Source organism: Camelus bactrianus, chromosome 6 (assembly GCF_048773025.1).
Source record: "Camelus bactrianus isolate YW-2024 breed Bactrian camel chromosome 6, ASM4877302v1, whole genome shotgun sequence".
Classification (NCBI taxonomy): domain Eukaryota; kingdom Metazoa; phylum Chordata; class Mammalia; order Artiodactyla; family Camelidae; genus Camelus; species Camelus bactrianus.
In genome coordinates this window covers 81,345,741-81,363,337 of record NC_133544.1, presented here as the reverse complement: position 1 = coordinate 81,363,337, position 17,597 = coordinate 81,345,741, and the positions used below count along the sequence as shown (strand labels likewise).

At 41.9% G+C, this 17,597-nt stretch overlaps 1 protein-coding gene across 5 annotated transcripts in view; it reads left to right on the top strand.

The window, feature by feature from the left end:
• Positions 1-8,543: 8,543 nt before the first annotated feature.
• Positions 8,544-17,597, top strand: part of MYO5A (myosin VA) — a 173,599-nt gene continuing 164,545 nt past the window's right edge. For all 5 annotated transcript variants that reach the window (XR_012507666.1, XM_074366143.1, XM_074366142.1 and 2 more), the window contains exon 1: positions 8,544-8,715. Coding sequence is in view for 4 of the 5 variants with exons in the window: in XM_074366143.1 (XP_074222244.1) it covers positions 8,689-8,715 (27 nt within the window). In the remaining variant the exon portion in view is untranslated. The remainder of the gene's footprint in view (positions 8,716-17,597) is intronic.

The window sequence follows — 17,597 nt, the reverse complement described above, 5'->3', positions numbered from 1 at the left end:
CACTGCTTCTCTACTCTTGCTTGTGAGCATAACCTTAAGAGCATTCTGCATCTGATTTCCAAGGCTCTTTCGTGCCCCGCTACCAGTAACTTAGGCTGATTAGTGTCTTGTAGACTCACTTTTCTGCAAGTATACAAGCTAATATTTCTAATGACTTTGTCTATGACTGTAAGTTGCCAGTTGTATGGATTACTGCAGAAATGTTCTATAGAGCAGCCATATTTTTAGGCTAAAGATCAGAAGCAGACACACCAGTGGGCAGCTTTCTGTGAGGCCACACTTACAAGTTACAGAACACAAACCTTTCACATCTTCCTTAATTCTCAACCACTTGTAATATCAATATTATCAGAAGCCCCAATCACTATGGATGTACTTGCTAAAAGAAAGACTATAAATACTATTTAAAATTGGCAGCCAAGTACTACTGACTCTGAGATACCTGTCTTGAATACCTGTATTGAGTTAAATCTATGGCTCAAGTGTTAACCAGCTGGGGTAATTTAAGGTAGTCATACATAGTATTACTCCTATCAAGCTTATTTTCTCATATGTTAAGTTTATATGTAAACTTTAAAAAACTATTCATTATACTTGTTTCCTATCTTGTAACTCCTGGGTATAGTCTGTCATAATAGTGCCAGCTGTTTGCAGTATATTCACGTTCCCATGGGAGCTCGTTTCTACAAGTGTCAGAAGCAAAAGAGGAAAAAGTTTTCATAAGGGGAAGGTAGTCTACAGAGTGGAGTGTAGCAGAGAGAAGAGTGGGACCTGAGAAAAGGCCACTAGATTTGGAAACTGGTATCACTGCTCATTTGGAGAGAGTAGTTTCAGCAGAGCTGTGAGAGGGCATGTGGCAGAGGAACAGAAGAGGAATGGTAAGTGACTAAAGGTGAATTAGTGGCAAGGAAGTAGTTCTGAGAGATTCTGAGGTGTATGAAGGAAGATACAGTTTTGCTTTTCAGCAAAGGAAAGACTTGAATGTGGTTATAGGCAAAACAAAAGTACAGAAGAAAAACCAAAGATGTAGAGGAGGCAAGAGTGCAAGAGCTGGGATTGAGAGCATCAATGAAGAGATTGGCCTTGGCATGTCTTCCAAACAGGGAACGAATGACTAGAGTGCAGGTGTGGATAAGAGATGCTGAAGGAGAGTGCTCACTGAATGACTGCAATCCTATCCATAAGAGAGGGGTTGAGGGCATTTTCCTAGAAGGTATGAAGAGGGTAGAGGTTTGAGACCCAGAGAACCTTTACCACTTTGTAAATGCATGTATGTATGAACAGATCCAGAAAGAATCTAGAAATTTAAAAGTGGTTTCACTGGGATCATTGCTTGAATTTGTCACTTTTATTTTTAGTTTTAGGAGAACTGAATGGAGCGAATGCCTTTAGAGGGGCATCAATTATTAGGGTAAAAATATGGAAAATGATAGAACCAAAACTTGGTTCTAAATTAAATTAGATTTCTTTTCCTGCTCTCCTTAGCTTTTTTAAAAAATTAAAATTATACTTGTAGTATTTCTGAAGTCAAGCAGTATAAAAGGAAATAGTGAAAAGCTAAGAATCACAAAATATGCCTCTACTACCAAGTTTAGCTCCCAGAGGGAGAACTAACTTCTGGAGACATTCAAGCTGTTTTGTGTTTCTTCTCTATGCCTCTCAATAGTATGTTTATACTGCTGTTTCTTGACTTTTAATTTCAGACATAGTTTTCAAGACTGGAAAGTGAAGATTTAGCTTAAATTTCTGGCGTCCCCTCCTTCCCACCATCTTTCTAGAGAAGATCATATCACAATTTTGATTCCTTTATAGACTTCCTTTACAATGCCTAGTAATATGTTTTCACCTTTATTTCTTATCCCGTCAACAGTATTTCTTGGCTCTCTAGCATGTAAGATGACAGTATTAACACCACTATTCTTCCTTTTGACTCCCTTCTTTTTGTCATCTGTGTTCTTACAGTTACCTTATTAAGGTTGGTAACACTTGCATTCTATTTTATAATCATTAATAGTCCTCTCAGCTTTGTAGGTTGATACAGTTCACTGCAGATCACAATGTATACTATGATTTCATTTTCTTATATAGCTTTTTGTTTTCTTGGTGTTTCTAATTATTTTCCCCCTCGTCCTTTTGGCCTCTATTATAACCACACTTATTTTAATATCTTCCATTATATTAAGTATTCTATAGAGTCATCCTTTTGCTCCAGAAAACTCCCCTGTAGGCCACGTCTCCTTTGCTTCAGTCTGAGCTTGTTACTCTCATCCTAACGCACAGCTGTCATCTTGGCACTTAGCTGCTCTCCTGAACTGAATCCATTATTTTCTAGACTGCATGTATGGCAACCATTGCCTTTTGTCTGTGTCTTAGGTCAGGTTCCCAGAAGTGGAAGTTCTTTATTTTTTAAAAATTTCATGGATGGTCATAGGCATCATAAACGTCTTTCTCCAATCTGTGGCTTCCCTTGTCTTAGTTGGTGACATCTGTTGATACACTCCTACTTGTATTTTAGAACTTAATTCAAACATACCTTTGTGGAAACTATTCCCCTCCCCTACATTATGTTAATTGTTCCATTTTCTGACACAATAACCATTTCCATGTAACACAGTTTTAGCACTTAATCACAGTACATTCTAATTGCTTTCATTCAGTTATCTTCTCTTGCGGGAAAGGAATCTTATTATTTCACTCTAGCACTTACTTAGTCCAGTGTCTGCCTAATAAATATTTTCTGAAAGAAATTATACCCTTGATTGTAGCCATTCCCATTTACCCCATTCATCCCATATACCACTCCACAATGGTCAGAGTGCTTAAAATCACAAACTCATAATTCTGGGGATTAACAGAAAGGGGATTTATCAAAAGAGATCAGGTCACTTACAAAATTGTTGGTACAGCTGGAGAAACAGTCTTGATGTAAATCCAGGAACAATCCCAGAAACATGCTACAGCAATGATCTGATACAGAAAATGCTGCTGCCGCCTCCACCAAACACAGAAAGCCAGGCGCCCAGCTTTTATGTGACTACTGTTGTCCCCCAAACTTGGTTACCTCTGTTACCACCTTTATTGGCAAATGGAAGTTCTGGGCAGAGCATATTTCTCCATATTTTTCACTTCCGACACCAAGCCTTGTCTGATGTATCTGATCTTTGTAGCTTAAGTCAGCTGAATGCATCCAAGGTTCAAATGAGGAGGGAATCTGGGACTTGCAGAAGGCAGGACTATTGTAGAAAATTTCCCCAAATACAGAAAGGATGACAAGCAAGCACAAATATGACAGATCCCATTACATCTTCCTATATCTTTTCAATACAACCCTGCAGTGTTGTCTACTTTAGGGTGTGAGAACTTCAGGGGGGTTAGTATTTCCTTTCTCATTTTGATTTGACATGTCTTGAAGCAGTAAAAGAGGATCTTAAACTATACAGCCAGGTAGCATACCCAAGTTAAGTCAATAAATTTGTATAGTCCTAATTTTGAGCTCTTCATCCCTTCTGGCTGGCCCCTAAGTTCATTTTGTTTCCCATCAAAAATGCTCTTTTAGAAGTCACTCAGTTCTTGACTGGGCTTCCAGTGGATCCTGCAACATGGCAGAACCAACAAGTCAAAGGCAGGAGGTGAATATATGGGGAGAGATAGGACTGAGAATTTGATTAATAATATCTTAAAATTGTATAGCACTGTCCAGTTTCTAGTTTATTTTTTCCCTGGTCTCATGTGAACCCCTTAACAACAATATACAATAAGTTCTCCGGTTTTTGCTCATTTTTAAAAAAAGGCTCAGGTTCCTCATGTTGGGAGAGTTTCCAGGTAAGCTAGGGGACGAGGTAAGAAAAATCTATGTGATAATAGATACAGAGTTGGAGACATCAGTGTGATCTCTTGTTTGGTACCTGAGAAATACTTATAGATATGTGTACACACACAGGTTAGTGTACACATAGTTCCTTGCTCTATGGCTGAGAGAGCCTAGAAGCAATAATACCCCAGTAACAACAAGGCCCAGGTCATAGCTTCTAATATCATTCTCCAATGAAAAGGACCAGGGCTCCTTGGATAAATGGCTGATTCTACGACTGTGGCAGGGAATATACAAGATGAGTTTGTAGAATCCTGTGGTGCTAGAAAGCAAGTAAGTGCTTTAAAAAAAAAAAAAAGAAAGAAAGAAAAAGAAAAAAACAAATCCCAAAACTCACACACAGTGATGAGAGGGTATGTCAAAGGGACAGAGGTACCAGGGGACTAGAATGTAGGTCATTTGAATCTAAGTCACTTTCACTACTGAGGGGCTTCCATCACCACCATGTGGAAGGGAGGTGTGTGTCAGTGGTTGATGGAAGCACAGGATGACTGTGGCTAATAAGTACTTAAAATCAAGTAATTCAGGAAGAGTAAGGCAATATAAAGCAAGTGAATGCTATGGATTTGGGTAGATGTATTTAAAGATCTAGAACAATCAACTGATAGAAGGAATCAGGTACCACAGACCTTGGCATAGAGATTCAGAGGCTGCTCCAATAGCAGGTGGTCAGCAAACAGGCTACCAAACCTGGAACAAAGGGCCAGAGATCAGAGATATTTTAGGAGAGACAAGATTAGAATCTAGAATTAGAGTAATAGGTAGTGGGAATAAAAATAATTGAAGCTTTTGAGTTAAGTAGTATCCTTTCTATCCTGCTTGCCTGGAGAGCCTTAAAGTGTGGCTAGGCCTAAGCTCCCAAGTGAGAGGGGGTTAGGATAACTGGCTGCAGCTGGCAAAGTGAAGGGGTGGGGCCCAGTGGTACCTGATGCCTGCCTCCCATCTTTCAATCTTTCAGGTCAGTCTTACTCTATTCTTAACTCTGGTTTTTCTGCTTCAGAGCCTAGTTCCCTCTGGCTGTCCCTTTTTGTATCTTTCAGTGATAAATGACCCCCTCGCTCCCAATATCACCATTTGGATCTTTCAATGAGCCATTTGGGGTTCCCACCCAAATGTCACCTATGCCCATACCTGGTCCTCTGAAACATTAGAATTACTACTTGCTGTGCCCATGCGGCATGGGCCACCCCTTCCCCTACCCTGCAACCGCTCCTTGCAGTGAGCTCCCCAGGCCAGGGACCATATTTCATTCATCTCCATCTTCACTACTTCAGTGCTACCACATGATTGGCCCTCAGTAGATTTTTTTTTTTTTCAATTTGAATCAAGCAATGACTACCCTACTAAAAACTACTGCTTTATTTCTCTCTCTCTTCTCTAGTTTTTCTCCATTGCTCACCCTTACGTGTTGAACTGTGTCCCCCTAAAAGATGTTGAGGTCCTAACGCCCATGACCTGTGACTGAGACTATTTGGAAATCGGATCTTTGCAAATGATCAAGTTAAGATGAAGTCATGATGGTGGATGCCAATCCAAAATGACCATGTCCTTATTAAAAAGGGGAAATTTGGACACAGAAACTCATTCACACAGGGAGAACACCACGTGAAGATGAAGACACAGATCAGGGCGACTCAGCAGAAGTCAAGGAATGCCAAAGGTTGCTAGCAAACCTGTAGGATGTAGAAGAGATGCAAGGAACAGATTCTTCCTCCCAGCTCCCAAAAGAAGCTAACCCTGCCAACACCTTGATCTGGTACTTCTAGCCTGCAGCTCATATACTGTCTAAAAACACCGAGTTCATGGTACTATATTATGGCCCTAGCAAACTAATACACTTATCACCATCACCTTCTAACTTTACAGTTATCTGTCTTCCTGACTAGATGTAAGCACCACAGGGTCAAGGATTTTATCTGTTTTGTTTACTCTTGAATCCAGCATGCAGAATAGTTTCTGGTATAGTGTAGCTCTCAATATTTGTTGATAAAAGTAATGCCCATGGATACTTTGGAGGAAAGGGATTTTTCACAATAACTTGGACATTGTTTTTATTTGAAAGCAAGCTATGGGGAAATGTTCCCACTTATAAAACAATAATTGAAAACTTGATCAATTTAAAATAAAATACAGGGGAGGAGGGTATAGCTCAAATGATAAAGTACATGTTTAGCATGCACGAGGTCCTGGGTTCAATCCCCAGTACCTCCATTAAAAATAAATAAACCTAATTACCCTCCCCCTGGAAAAACAAAACAAAATAGAATACACAATGTCCCCTTGCTACTCTTTGGGAGGGGGAATCTTAAACCCTGAGAAGTTGTTTCCATAGTTCACTAATGACAAAGTGCTTGGGACTATGGCTATACATGGTTAAGGTAGGGAGGTCAGCCATCAGGGCCTTCTGGCTGCTTCTTCTTCCAGCTTTAATATCTACTCCCCTGAATGAGATAAAGTAAGACCAAGGGTGGAAAACCCTTCTCCTCATCCTCATCCCCACTACCTTCCTCCTATTATGGGTCCAAATATTTGAGTGGTTGAATACATGTGTTCAGGAATTAGAAGCGAGTAATTCTAGTTTCTCTTTTACCCTGTCATGAGGGGAAAACAATCAAAAACAAACAAACCAAAAACCCCACTCACACCTGTAACATCCTTTCACTTTTTTAGTCTTTTCTCAGTTTAAGAAAAGAAAATTTTTTCCTCCACCCTCTTAGGGTCCCTGGCTGGGTCTGAACATTAAACTGACAAAAATAGATTAACAGGAGAAAAGCATACTAATTGATATTGTTTTATATGACACAAGAGTCTTCATAAGGAAATGAAGACCCAAAGAAATGGTAAATCTACTTGCTAGAGAAGTTGATTTTGTTGGGTTGAGCAAAGAGGAGCATTTGTGGAAAAGTGACTTAACAATGGGAGGAGGTTAAAGGAAGATAAGAATTATTTTAACAAGGTCTGTTTGTATGGAATTCTCTTGATCTTAACTTCTTGTCCTTGATGATAAGAATGTTACTTTCCTTCTGATATTAGGGAGGACATTTTTCATATAGGAATTTCACATTCCACTTTTAAGAAAAAGAAGACAGGTCAGTATTTTCCTTGTATTTGTTGTTTTTCAAGTTCTCCCAACTCAAAATAGTCAATATGCCAAAGCAGCATACCCTGAGCTGACACACCCTGAACCCCTTCATCAGGCTACTCAGCGTTTTTCAACAGTCTTGTGAAGTAGGTACTGTCTAAAAGGTGAGAAAACAGAGTGGTTACCACCTTACACAAGGCATGAAGAAACTGCAAGGGGGAGAATTCAAAACCTCTTAAATGTCAGTCCAGTGCCCTTTCTGTGTTACTGCTCATAGTCACACAGATTTTCTCCTTTTTATGTCTGTGCAAAGAAAAGGTGGGACCCAAAAACACGACAGAGATTTGGTTTTAGAATTGGAAGGGACAGAGAATTCCACAGGGCTTTGGACTCTGTAGCAATTAACTCTAGCATCTCTGTGGAGATTGTGGGCAGTGAGCAAGGGGAGGAGAGGCCTGAGTTCCAGGGAGTGATGACTGCCCCCAAGTATCCCCCTATCAAATATCTTCCTTCAAATACACAAGCTACCAAGGGCGCCAAGCTTGAGAGATGGTCTTGATAGAAACCATTCCAGATTCCCCTGACTTGCATTAGGCACCACTTAGAGTTCATAGAAATAAGGAAAGATGAGCACACTAAAAAGAGGCTAAGATGAAAAAATATGGAGGTTAGCCAAGCTGGAAAGAAAGTGGGTGGGAAGAAGGTAGAGGATGAAGACAGCATGGGGGTGGGGTGGAAAGGTCACCTTCTTGCGTTTGAAGTGCAAGGATAACAGCGACTAGATAGGGGGACCGCTACAAAGGCACAGGCCGAGGAGCGAAGGAGGTTCCAGGGCTGCCCCGGGGGGCATTTGTTTCAAGGCACACTTAAATTCCTGTAGCTTAAAACAGGCCCCTACGCTCTGGCATCACGAAACGACCCTAGTGCAGATGCCGAGGTGTTCGGGGTGACCTTGGTGAGCCTTGATCTCAGATTCCCGGTCGTTGCTCACTCCCAGACTTCTGCTAACAAGGCTCTTCCAGAATTCTAGGTTACTCTATGGCCTTCTAATGAGCCTCCCCCCAAATCCTTTCCCTAGAAATGCCTGGAAGCACAGGAGAAGCAGCCTGGAGTCTCCCGTCGTTTACCTGGACACCCTCAGTGACACCTGCTATCGCCGCCCCTCTCAGGGGCTGGGCTATTCTGCACGGTCTGGGACTCGCTTGGAGTCGGCGGGGGGCGTCCCAGGGTGGGTGTGTGTGTGCATACAGCGAGTGTCCTGGGCCTCGGCAGCGCGGGAGGAGGCGGCGGCGACACTGGCAGGCAAGCTGATAATGCTCGGTGCCCGCAGCCGATGGGAGGCAGCGTGAGCCCGAGAGAACCCGGAGCAGCCGCGCTGGCAGCACCGGAGCGCAGCCTCCTCCCGCTCCCACAATGCACAGGGCGGCGGCGGCGGCGGCGGCAGCATCTCCGGCCGCCGGGGCGGCTGCGGCGGTGACCCCGAGGACCCCCGGCACGCCGAGCGCGCGCCACTGCTCGCGGCGAGCCCGGGAGTGATGGCGCGGCCTACGCGGGCCGCCAGCGCCTGAGGCGCCCCGCCCCGCCCCGCCCCGCCCGGCGCGGCCCGCCCCGCCCGGCCCTGCCCTGCTGCTCCCCGCCGGCGGCAGCCTGGGCGCTTCCTAGTCAGCGCGGGCGGCCGCCCAGGCGAGGAGCGGCCTCCGCACAGGCGGGGGGCGTCGGCGCCGCGGGGCCCGCCATGGCCGCGTCCGAGCTCTACACAAAGGTAAGGCGCCCCGCGAGCCGCGCCGTGAGGAGAGGGTCGCGCGGCCGGGCGCCGCCAGTTGTCAGGCCGGGGAGGGGCGGGGGCGCGGGGACCCAGCCCGGCCCGACCCCGTACCACCCCCTTTCCGAGCATTTCAAAATCCCCGGCCCGGCCCCTCTGGTCGCCCGCAGAGGCATCTTCCTCGTTCGGGCGTTGATGGTTAAGGCGGCGGAAGGAGGCCTGTCTGGGGGTGCCTCTCTGCCCCCTGCCACGCTTCTTGGGCTGGAAGCAGAGCGGGTTTCTGTGTGGAAAGGGGGCCCGTGTGGATTTAGTAGGGCTGGCCTGCGTCAGGATTGCTCAGTCCTCCGTCTTGCTTTAGGAAAAATCCTGGCTGGTGGGAGATGCTCGAGCTGGTGGATCAGATGGTCAGTCCCTCCCCTGGAGACACGCGCTTAAAATAACGTCTTGTGTTGGTATGCGGTGCCACTTCTACCGCCAGCCAACCTTTCTGTGAGATTTAGAAACCTGCAAACGATAGCCAGTCGATTTTCACCTTTAGTTGCCGGGTTTCAGATTGCTACCCTGGGGTGGAGAGGCCCTGGGGAAGATGCAGCCGAATAAATGCGAGCTGATTCACGGGCTAGGATGGTCGCACTCATTTGTCGCCGGCAGTTTGCAACCTGCGTGTAATCCCTTAGAGCCTTGTTAGGCTCCATGTCTTCACCATCCGCTGGGGCGAGCCTTTTCCTTCTGGGTTTAGTGTAAGGGAAGTGGCAGCCTTTTCTTTCTTATGCTGACACCAGTATTCTCTGGGGCTGGTAATCTCTGAATGGCACATTTTCCGAGAACTGTCCCTTCAAGACATTGATGGCCTTTGTGGCTGTGTGTAGTCATGGCATTTTACACTGCTACTCCTGTGTAGGTAGGTGTTTTACCAGCTATTAATTACCACTAGTTCCAGTTAACAGAATTGCCTTAACTTTTCAAGTTTGCATTTGCAGCAGAGTCTACATTTATGGTCCCAGAATCATTGCTTCTCAGTATAACCCAAGTAAGCCCAAGCCCTAGGTTGCAGCATGTTACAAAAGGAAGAGGCTGGGACCCACTGTGGAGAGACCTGGATTCTAGCCCTAGATTCTAGCCCAGACCTTTTCACTTACTGTGTGACCTTGAGCAAGTCACTTAACCTCTCTGTACTTCAGTTTACTTATCTGTAAATGAAGTTAATTATACCTGCCCTGCATCTCTTATAAGGCTGTTGTTGTGAGGATCAAACTTAATAATAGGTGAGAATACTTTTTGTAACCTGTGAATTTCTCTACATATATGAGATACATTTCTTCAACCACAAAATGAATTTGTATGAAACATTCCGTGAGACCTCTTTCTCTTCCAGCTACAGATTTGAAGACTGCATAATTGGAACTTCTCTCCACACTTGATAATTCTTTAGGCATTGTAGATCTCTAATGTAGGACTGAATGCAGTTGGAAACGAATCTGAAGTTACTTTATTAACAAACATTTATATAAAGCTAACTATGTGCCAGTTGCTGTTCTAAGTGCTTTACAAATTTTAACTCATTTAATCCTCATAATAAACATATGAGATAGGTACCAAGAAAAATCAGTCCATTTTCACAAGAAGAGATATGAGTCTGTAAATACAGACCCCATTCTTTTTTTTAAAATCTTTTTATTTTAATTTTTATTGGGGGGAGAGATAATAATTAGGTTTACTTATTTATTTTTAGAGGGGATACTTGGGGTTTGAACCCAGGACCTTGTGTATGCTAAGCATGTGCTCTACCAGTTGAGCTATACCCTTTCCCAACCCCCTTCTTTACTGTGGTAAGCAGTCCATCCTTTAGCTGCCTGACTAATTGGCTGCTTAACTAGACACTGATTGGATAATAAGTTGCTCTTGGACTTTGGATCTGTTTTTTTTCCCCCCAAAAAATAATTTGCAAGTAAAATATTTACAAGACACTGTGATTTTGGGGGGTGAGGGTATAGCTCAGTAGTAGAGCACATGCTCAGTCTGCATGAGGTCCTGGATTCAATTCCCAGTACCTCCATTAAAAAAACAAACAAAAAAAAAAAAAAAACCTATGATTTTTAAATTGTAAGGTTTGGGGCTTTGGTCATACCTTCATCACAATATGTTAAAAATTCACCCTCTAGTCATTGTAAAGACAAATTAGACATCAATGGGGAAGTTGAGCTTAAGCTGTCTTCTAAATACACTTATACCTAAGAATAATTTGGTCACTTGGTTTGTTGGCTAATTCTTTTCGTTAATGGGGCTTAGTTTAATGGCGCACAAAAATATTTATTGAGCACCTCCTAGGTGTCAGGTACTCGGCTTAGTGTTGAGAGGTTCTAGCATGAACAAGACACAGTCCTTTGCCTCAAAGGGCTCACAGCCTGCTTCTTACATTCTTGGCCCACTTTGAATCTCCAAGGACATAAATAACCTGCAGTCACCTCAACAGCAGGCAGACAGCTGGTATGATATTTATTTGTAGAAGTTAGGGAATGGGTTGAGACATGGAGAAGGTTGGAATGATTTTAGAGATAAAAGCTCGGATAGTAATTACTAGAAGAAGAGGGAGATCATTAGAAGTAATATCAGTGGATAAACACAAGGATTTTTCCCTTGCAGAGGATTCTAGGGAAGGAAGTTCTGGGGTAGACTCCAAGGAAAGATGTAATAGTGACAAGCCATAATTATGGTATTCAATGTAATGGCTGAATCTGAAAAGTGCCCTTTTAAAAAATGTCAGTCAGAGCTTAAAGGCAGATTTTGATGTGTGATACAAATCAGCTTCTATTACAGTGAAAGACAAGAGACCATTCAGTTTATTCTTTTTAGCTAAAAATGATAATGGTTTTGTCACAGCAATTTAGCAGGGCTTCCTTTTTGTAAAACTTCCCAGCATTATAAACATTTTAGGGGCAATAGCTTGGTTCCTAAGATATAAAATTTCTGGAAACTAACATTTTGGTTAAAACATGTTTGCTGTTTCTTAGAATAATGGCTTTATTGAGATAAAATCACACAGCATGCAATTCACCAATTTAAAATATACAATTCGCAGGTTTTTAGTATAATCACAGATTTGTGTGTTGATTTGTTTTTAGATCCACCTGACTTGTTCCTAAAAGAATTGAAGGTGGCTGTGACATCTTATTACTTCTAATTTTGAAAATATTTGCTAGTCTTGACTTGCCAGTAGGGATCTGAATCATGACATCACCCATTTCAGCAGCTTCAGAGGATTCAGCATTTGTAGAGAGCAGGGTTTAGTAATTAGGCCTGGCCTGGATGGATCACTGGCAACAATACAATGGCATGCTAGTCCTCCTGATGTGGGGGTCTCAGACTTCATGGACAGCACCATAAAAGCTGAAGAATGGTCAAGATTACCTGAAGTTTAATTAGGGGCCCTGCAGTATGTCATGATGCTGTATTTTCTAACAGTACAAAAACAACTTAAAACTCTTCGACTCAAGAAGCTGTACTAACTATCCTTAACTGAACCAACTGTTAGGTCAGCAAATTATGTATCTATAATCTTCCTTTCCTACCATAGTTCCTCATACCTACTGAAGCCACATGGACTAGATTTTTGGGGGTGATAGTTCCAGTTTTATATTCTATGCCATCGTCCCTTTAAACCATCAATCCTGGAAATTCTAATATTTTGGTGTTGAAATTGCATTTTTCAGACTGCTTCCAACATCTTAAAGCAGGACAGGAATCTCTTCTTTGATCATGTGCCCTGATCTGGGCTTTGGCAAGTACGTTCGCTTTCCTTAAGTCTCCTGTTATGCTCTGTATTCTTCCTAATGTCCCTCGGCCCGTCCTTGCTCTGCTGTTCTCCTAGTCCCGCAGGTTGGAAACCTCTGCAACGTTTCCTTTGTCTCGTATTCTACCTCTCCTATACCAGTTCTGATTTTACTTGACATCCAACTGACAGTTCTCTATCTTAATGACCTATACACATTTCTATCTTATTATAGTCATTTGTACATATGTATGCCTCTCCCACAATGCTGTAAACCCCTTGAGATGCTGATCTGGGCTTGTTCACCTCCTGCAGAGCCTAGCACGATGTCTTACACGTAGTAGGTGCTCTTTAAAATTTGTTGGTTGAATGAAAGACTACTTAAACAGGAGAGAGGAAGACTGAAAATAATGGTTTGGGATGATGAGTCCACTTGTAGGAACAAAGCAGGGTATAAAGAAGTGATTAAACAAGTAAGCACATTTTCAGACATGTTGAGCAGGATGAGTAATATCGAAGAGCTGGGAGCCAGGGAGACCAAGGAAACTTGTAGGAAACAAAATGGAAAGTGATGGAGGCCTGGTAGACGAGGTACAGGCAGAAGGTGTGGGAAAGAAGGGGACAATTCAGAGACAGCTCTCTGTGATAGATTAGATATAGGGATGGGAAGGGGCGGGGATAGTGTAATTTAACACCACTGGAAGTTACTTCCCATTATATCATGAATGTTTGCTGACTCTGTGAAACTTGTAAGCTGCTCAGAAATACTTCTTTACTCTGCTTGAGCAAAGCAGAATGCTTCTGATTTCCTCTTGAAATTTGTTACTGTTTGTTGAAGTGTGACAGTTCGGTGTGTTGCCTAGTGGCTAAAAGATTACAAAAAGCTTATAATTTTAATGAAAGTTGCTACTGCTAGATAGACCTCTAAAATTTTCCTGGTGCTTTTTGCTCTTTGAAATAGAGGGACACTGAAGGAAGCTCTGAATGGGGTTCCAGGGATTTAACTTCAACCTCCAAAGGGTTGCGGGGGGTGGGGTGTAGTGGGGCTGACTTTTCTATAGGAAAATATGGGAGACGAGGGTAATTTAGCTTCTTTGCTTTCTGCTTTATAGTGAATTTTGCCTCCATTGGGAGACTCTAGGGGCACATGGCCCCCTGGAGGATAGATTTGGATTTATTTGCCTCCACTTTAGGCAATTCCTAACGACGTATAAGGTATTATTGGAAATGTAAACTCCTTACTGCTCTATGGAATAAGGTCTGGTGCTGTGTAAAATGTCGGGTGGGCGACCCCACTCCACCCCAGCAGGCACGTCCTCTGTCCAACAGTGGTTTTCCCAGACTTCCTCTGTTTTACTACCTGGGGAGGTTGTCCTCTCTCTTCCCTCCAGCTCCTGCCTCTCTCTCTCTCTCTCTCTAATCAGCTTTACTGATGTATAATTTACATGTAATAAAATTCACTTATTTTATGTGCACAGTTTAATGAGTTTTGATAAATACATTCTGTCATGTAACCACCATTACAAGCAAGATACAGACCATTTCTGTCACCCTCAAAAATTCCTTTGTGCTTAGCTTCCTCTCTTCCCCAGCTTATTCAAAGAGTTTACTGGAGTTGGCTTGCTCACTGGGGCAGAGGGAAGAATTGTTTGGTTTTTTTTGTTTTCAAAAATGTATGTTATAGTTTGACCATAACTCAACCAACATTGACACCAAGTACAGAGACCTGAGCTTGGGTGTGACTCCCATGGAGTTTCACTGACAGTGGGAGGTGGGAGTAGATGGAAAGGGAGTTTAGGTTGTTTATTTAATCTTCCCTTCACGCATTTACTGCCTTTACTAATGGTGTCTGCCTTCAATGCTTGTTTCTTCAGGTCCTTTGTGTGCTAAAATGCCCTTTGGTCAGTTCTGCCCTTTAACAGTTCTCCTGCCCCACCTGCCTTGCTTGTAATGTCAGTCTGGGTTTGTGCTAATATAGATTCTTAAGTTTTGCAGAAATTTATCCCTGGCTTCTTCATGTCTCAGTCTCCATTTCTCTTTGAAGCCCTCCTCAGTTGAAAGTCTCTCTAACCAGCTGTCATTTGCATTAACCATTTCCTTGTACCACAGAGGCTTTTTGCCAATTGTAGAACTTAGGGGTGATGTAATTATGCTTTGATTTCAAAATAATGGCTTCAAACTTGATTGAAATCAAGGGAGAAATGCGTTATCCACTCCTAAGTGTTCATGAAGACTGTCTATCTACCTCCTTTGGTCTGATGTGCTGCTGTGTTTAAAAATGTGAGCGCAGTGCTGGACTGGAGGGAGACAGTTTTCTCTCTTTAGTGCCTCATACGAAAATGTGCATTGTCCTGGCCAGGAATCCTGTGTATGTGGTTGGTGTTTCTACTTCTTAATAAATACAAACTGAAACTAGAGGAATTTCAAAATGGGAGAAATAAAATGATCAGGGCAGTAAGGAGGCTAGATGGATTAAAAGGGCAGAACTCTTTAGAAAGATGAAGGTGCTCTGGGAAAATGATGCAGTATTTATTTAATATTAAGAATAGAAGTTTATAATGTCAAATTCCAGTTTAGTAAGGATACTTGTTAGGAGTGGAAGTAAATAAATATGTCTTTTAAAATGAATTTCTAGTTTAAACACTGTTTTACACATATGAAACTCATTGCTGCAAGTTATGATATCAGCTGAGATGTGGTTGATAAATAGAAAGGGTCTAGCTAATTCATGGATGATAGTTTTGACACACTGACTTACCAAACCTGTCTTTGACAATGTTAAACAGTTTACCAGCCAGAGCTATTTTAGTTGGAAGTAACAGAAACCCAACTCAAAGCCAAAAAGGATTTTATTTGCTCAGATGTTCTGAAAGCCCAGGCATGGCTAGATTCAAGGCTCAGATGTGGTCTCCGGGGCTCTCTGTCACTGACTCTCATGACAGATTGTGCTATTTGACATTGATTTCACTCTCAGGAAGCTTTTCCAGGGTGAAAAAGATGGTCAGTGGCACTTGCAGACCACGTGATCTTCTAGCTCTGGGCCTGGAAGAAGAGAGCCTGGGAGCAGAATTCTGGTTGTCCTTGCTTGTGGTGGCATGCCCTCTCCTATCACTGTGCCATGTTGGTGGTGGGGGAGGGAGACCATGACTGGTGTAGTCATGCTCATCTCAGAGGCCAGAGGAAGGACAGAGCGTCATGATTGATAGTCCTACTCAGACCTGGTAGGGTGGCTGCAAGCTGTTCCCCATCAGAAGGAAGAGTGCTGGAGAGACAAAACAAAACAGCTACCCTCAATGTCCACTGTGAATCAGTCACCAGAAGTGACAGAGTGACTGAGTTCTGCCCCTCTTTTTCTGATCTTTGAGCAGATGAATGGGAGGGTTTGCATACTCAAGAAGACAATGGATATCTTTCCCCTAGAGAATCATTTTTAATTAAAAAAAAAAAAGCCATGGAGAATCCATAAAAGCAGGTGTTAATAAAAGCATATCAGAAGTTGATGATTTGAAAAGTATTTTTTATTCAGTCTTAATTAGGGGGCCTCTGAACTCTATGTCATCTATCCTTCTGATCTCTTCCTGCCATATTTCTTTAGCATTTTATTTCCCCTTCACATCCTTGCATATGTGCATTATACTCTTCCCCCATTTTCACCCAAAGATAAGTTGGAAACATTTTTATTCCCCTCTTTTGAATGTTTGAATCATCCCTTATTCATCTCCAGTGTTCTGTCTTCGTTTGCTCTCTTACCTTCTGCTCTGTCATCTGCTGCTTGATCCTCCTACTATTTTGTTTCATCTACGCACCCCTGGTGCTCTGCTGTGCTTTGTTGTAACCAAACACACACACACCCTAAAGTGGAATCAAATAATGTCTTATGGGGTGAATTATTTAGTAATGAGTTAACTAAATATATATATGCTAAATAATATTTATATTATACATAATAAATATATGCTAAATAAGCATAAGTTACTCTAGGGATTAAGAATGGTACTTCATTTCCTGAAATCTATGTACTTTTGATTTGTTACCACTCCCAGAATCTGACATCACAATAGGAAGTAATTTTGCATGAGTTTGCACAGTAAGATAACCAGCAGTTCCTTTAAAGGTATGATCTCGCTTGGAAACATTTATATAGCAGAGTTTAAAAACCTTGTACACAGAATTGATTTTTCTATGTTCAAGCTGAGAAAAATCTTATTTCAAGTTTGACAAACATCATCCTCAGGTTGGGAGCAGAACTCCTAGGGTTATTTTCCATAAAATTAGGAAAAGTGTATAAATAATAAGTAATTTGGGCCAAAACCTGGATTAAACTTTCATCAGTTCAGAATGTGTATTTTTAATATCTATTTTAGAAAAGTTAAATCCACTAGAGCTAATATTGTATTTTAACCCAATCTTCCTGTTTATACTCATTTTTTTTTTTTTTTTTCATTCTAACCAAGATTTCTTAACCTCTGTGCTATTGGCATAGGAGGCTAGATAGTTCTTTTCTTCTGGGGGCTTTTCCTATGTGTTGTGGGATATTTAACCAAATCCCTAACTCCCTAGCCTTTACCTACCAGATCCAGTAGCATCCCCCACCCCTGTTGTGACAACAAATCCATATTGTTTGTAGACATTGCCAGATGTCCCCTGGGGAGCCAGATCCCCCTTCCCCCTGCCCCTGCTTGAGAACCTCTGCCTTAATCCTTAAGACTTAGATTAGGGTAAGAAAAAGTAGGAGAGAGTTAAAAATTAAAACAGAAGTTAATTGGAAAAACTTTTTAAAAATAATTGACTTTTTGCTTTTAGAAATGATATATTGTAGACAATTTGGAAGATACAGCAACATATAAAAGAAGAAAATTAAAAATAAACTAATTATACTACCCATAGATAATAATCATTTTGGACTATTTACTTCCTTAAGTCTTTCATCTGTATTCATAATGATATTTTTATGATTTTTAAACTTAATCTGTATTGTGATAATTTTTATATTATTAAATATTCATTGAAAATGTTTTTAATGACTCCATAATATTCCATCATCTGGATGTACCATACTTTATTTACTGTTGGGCATTTTCACTATTGTAAGAAATGCTCTATGATGAGCATT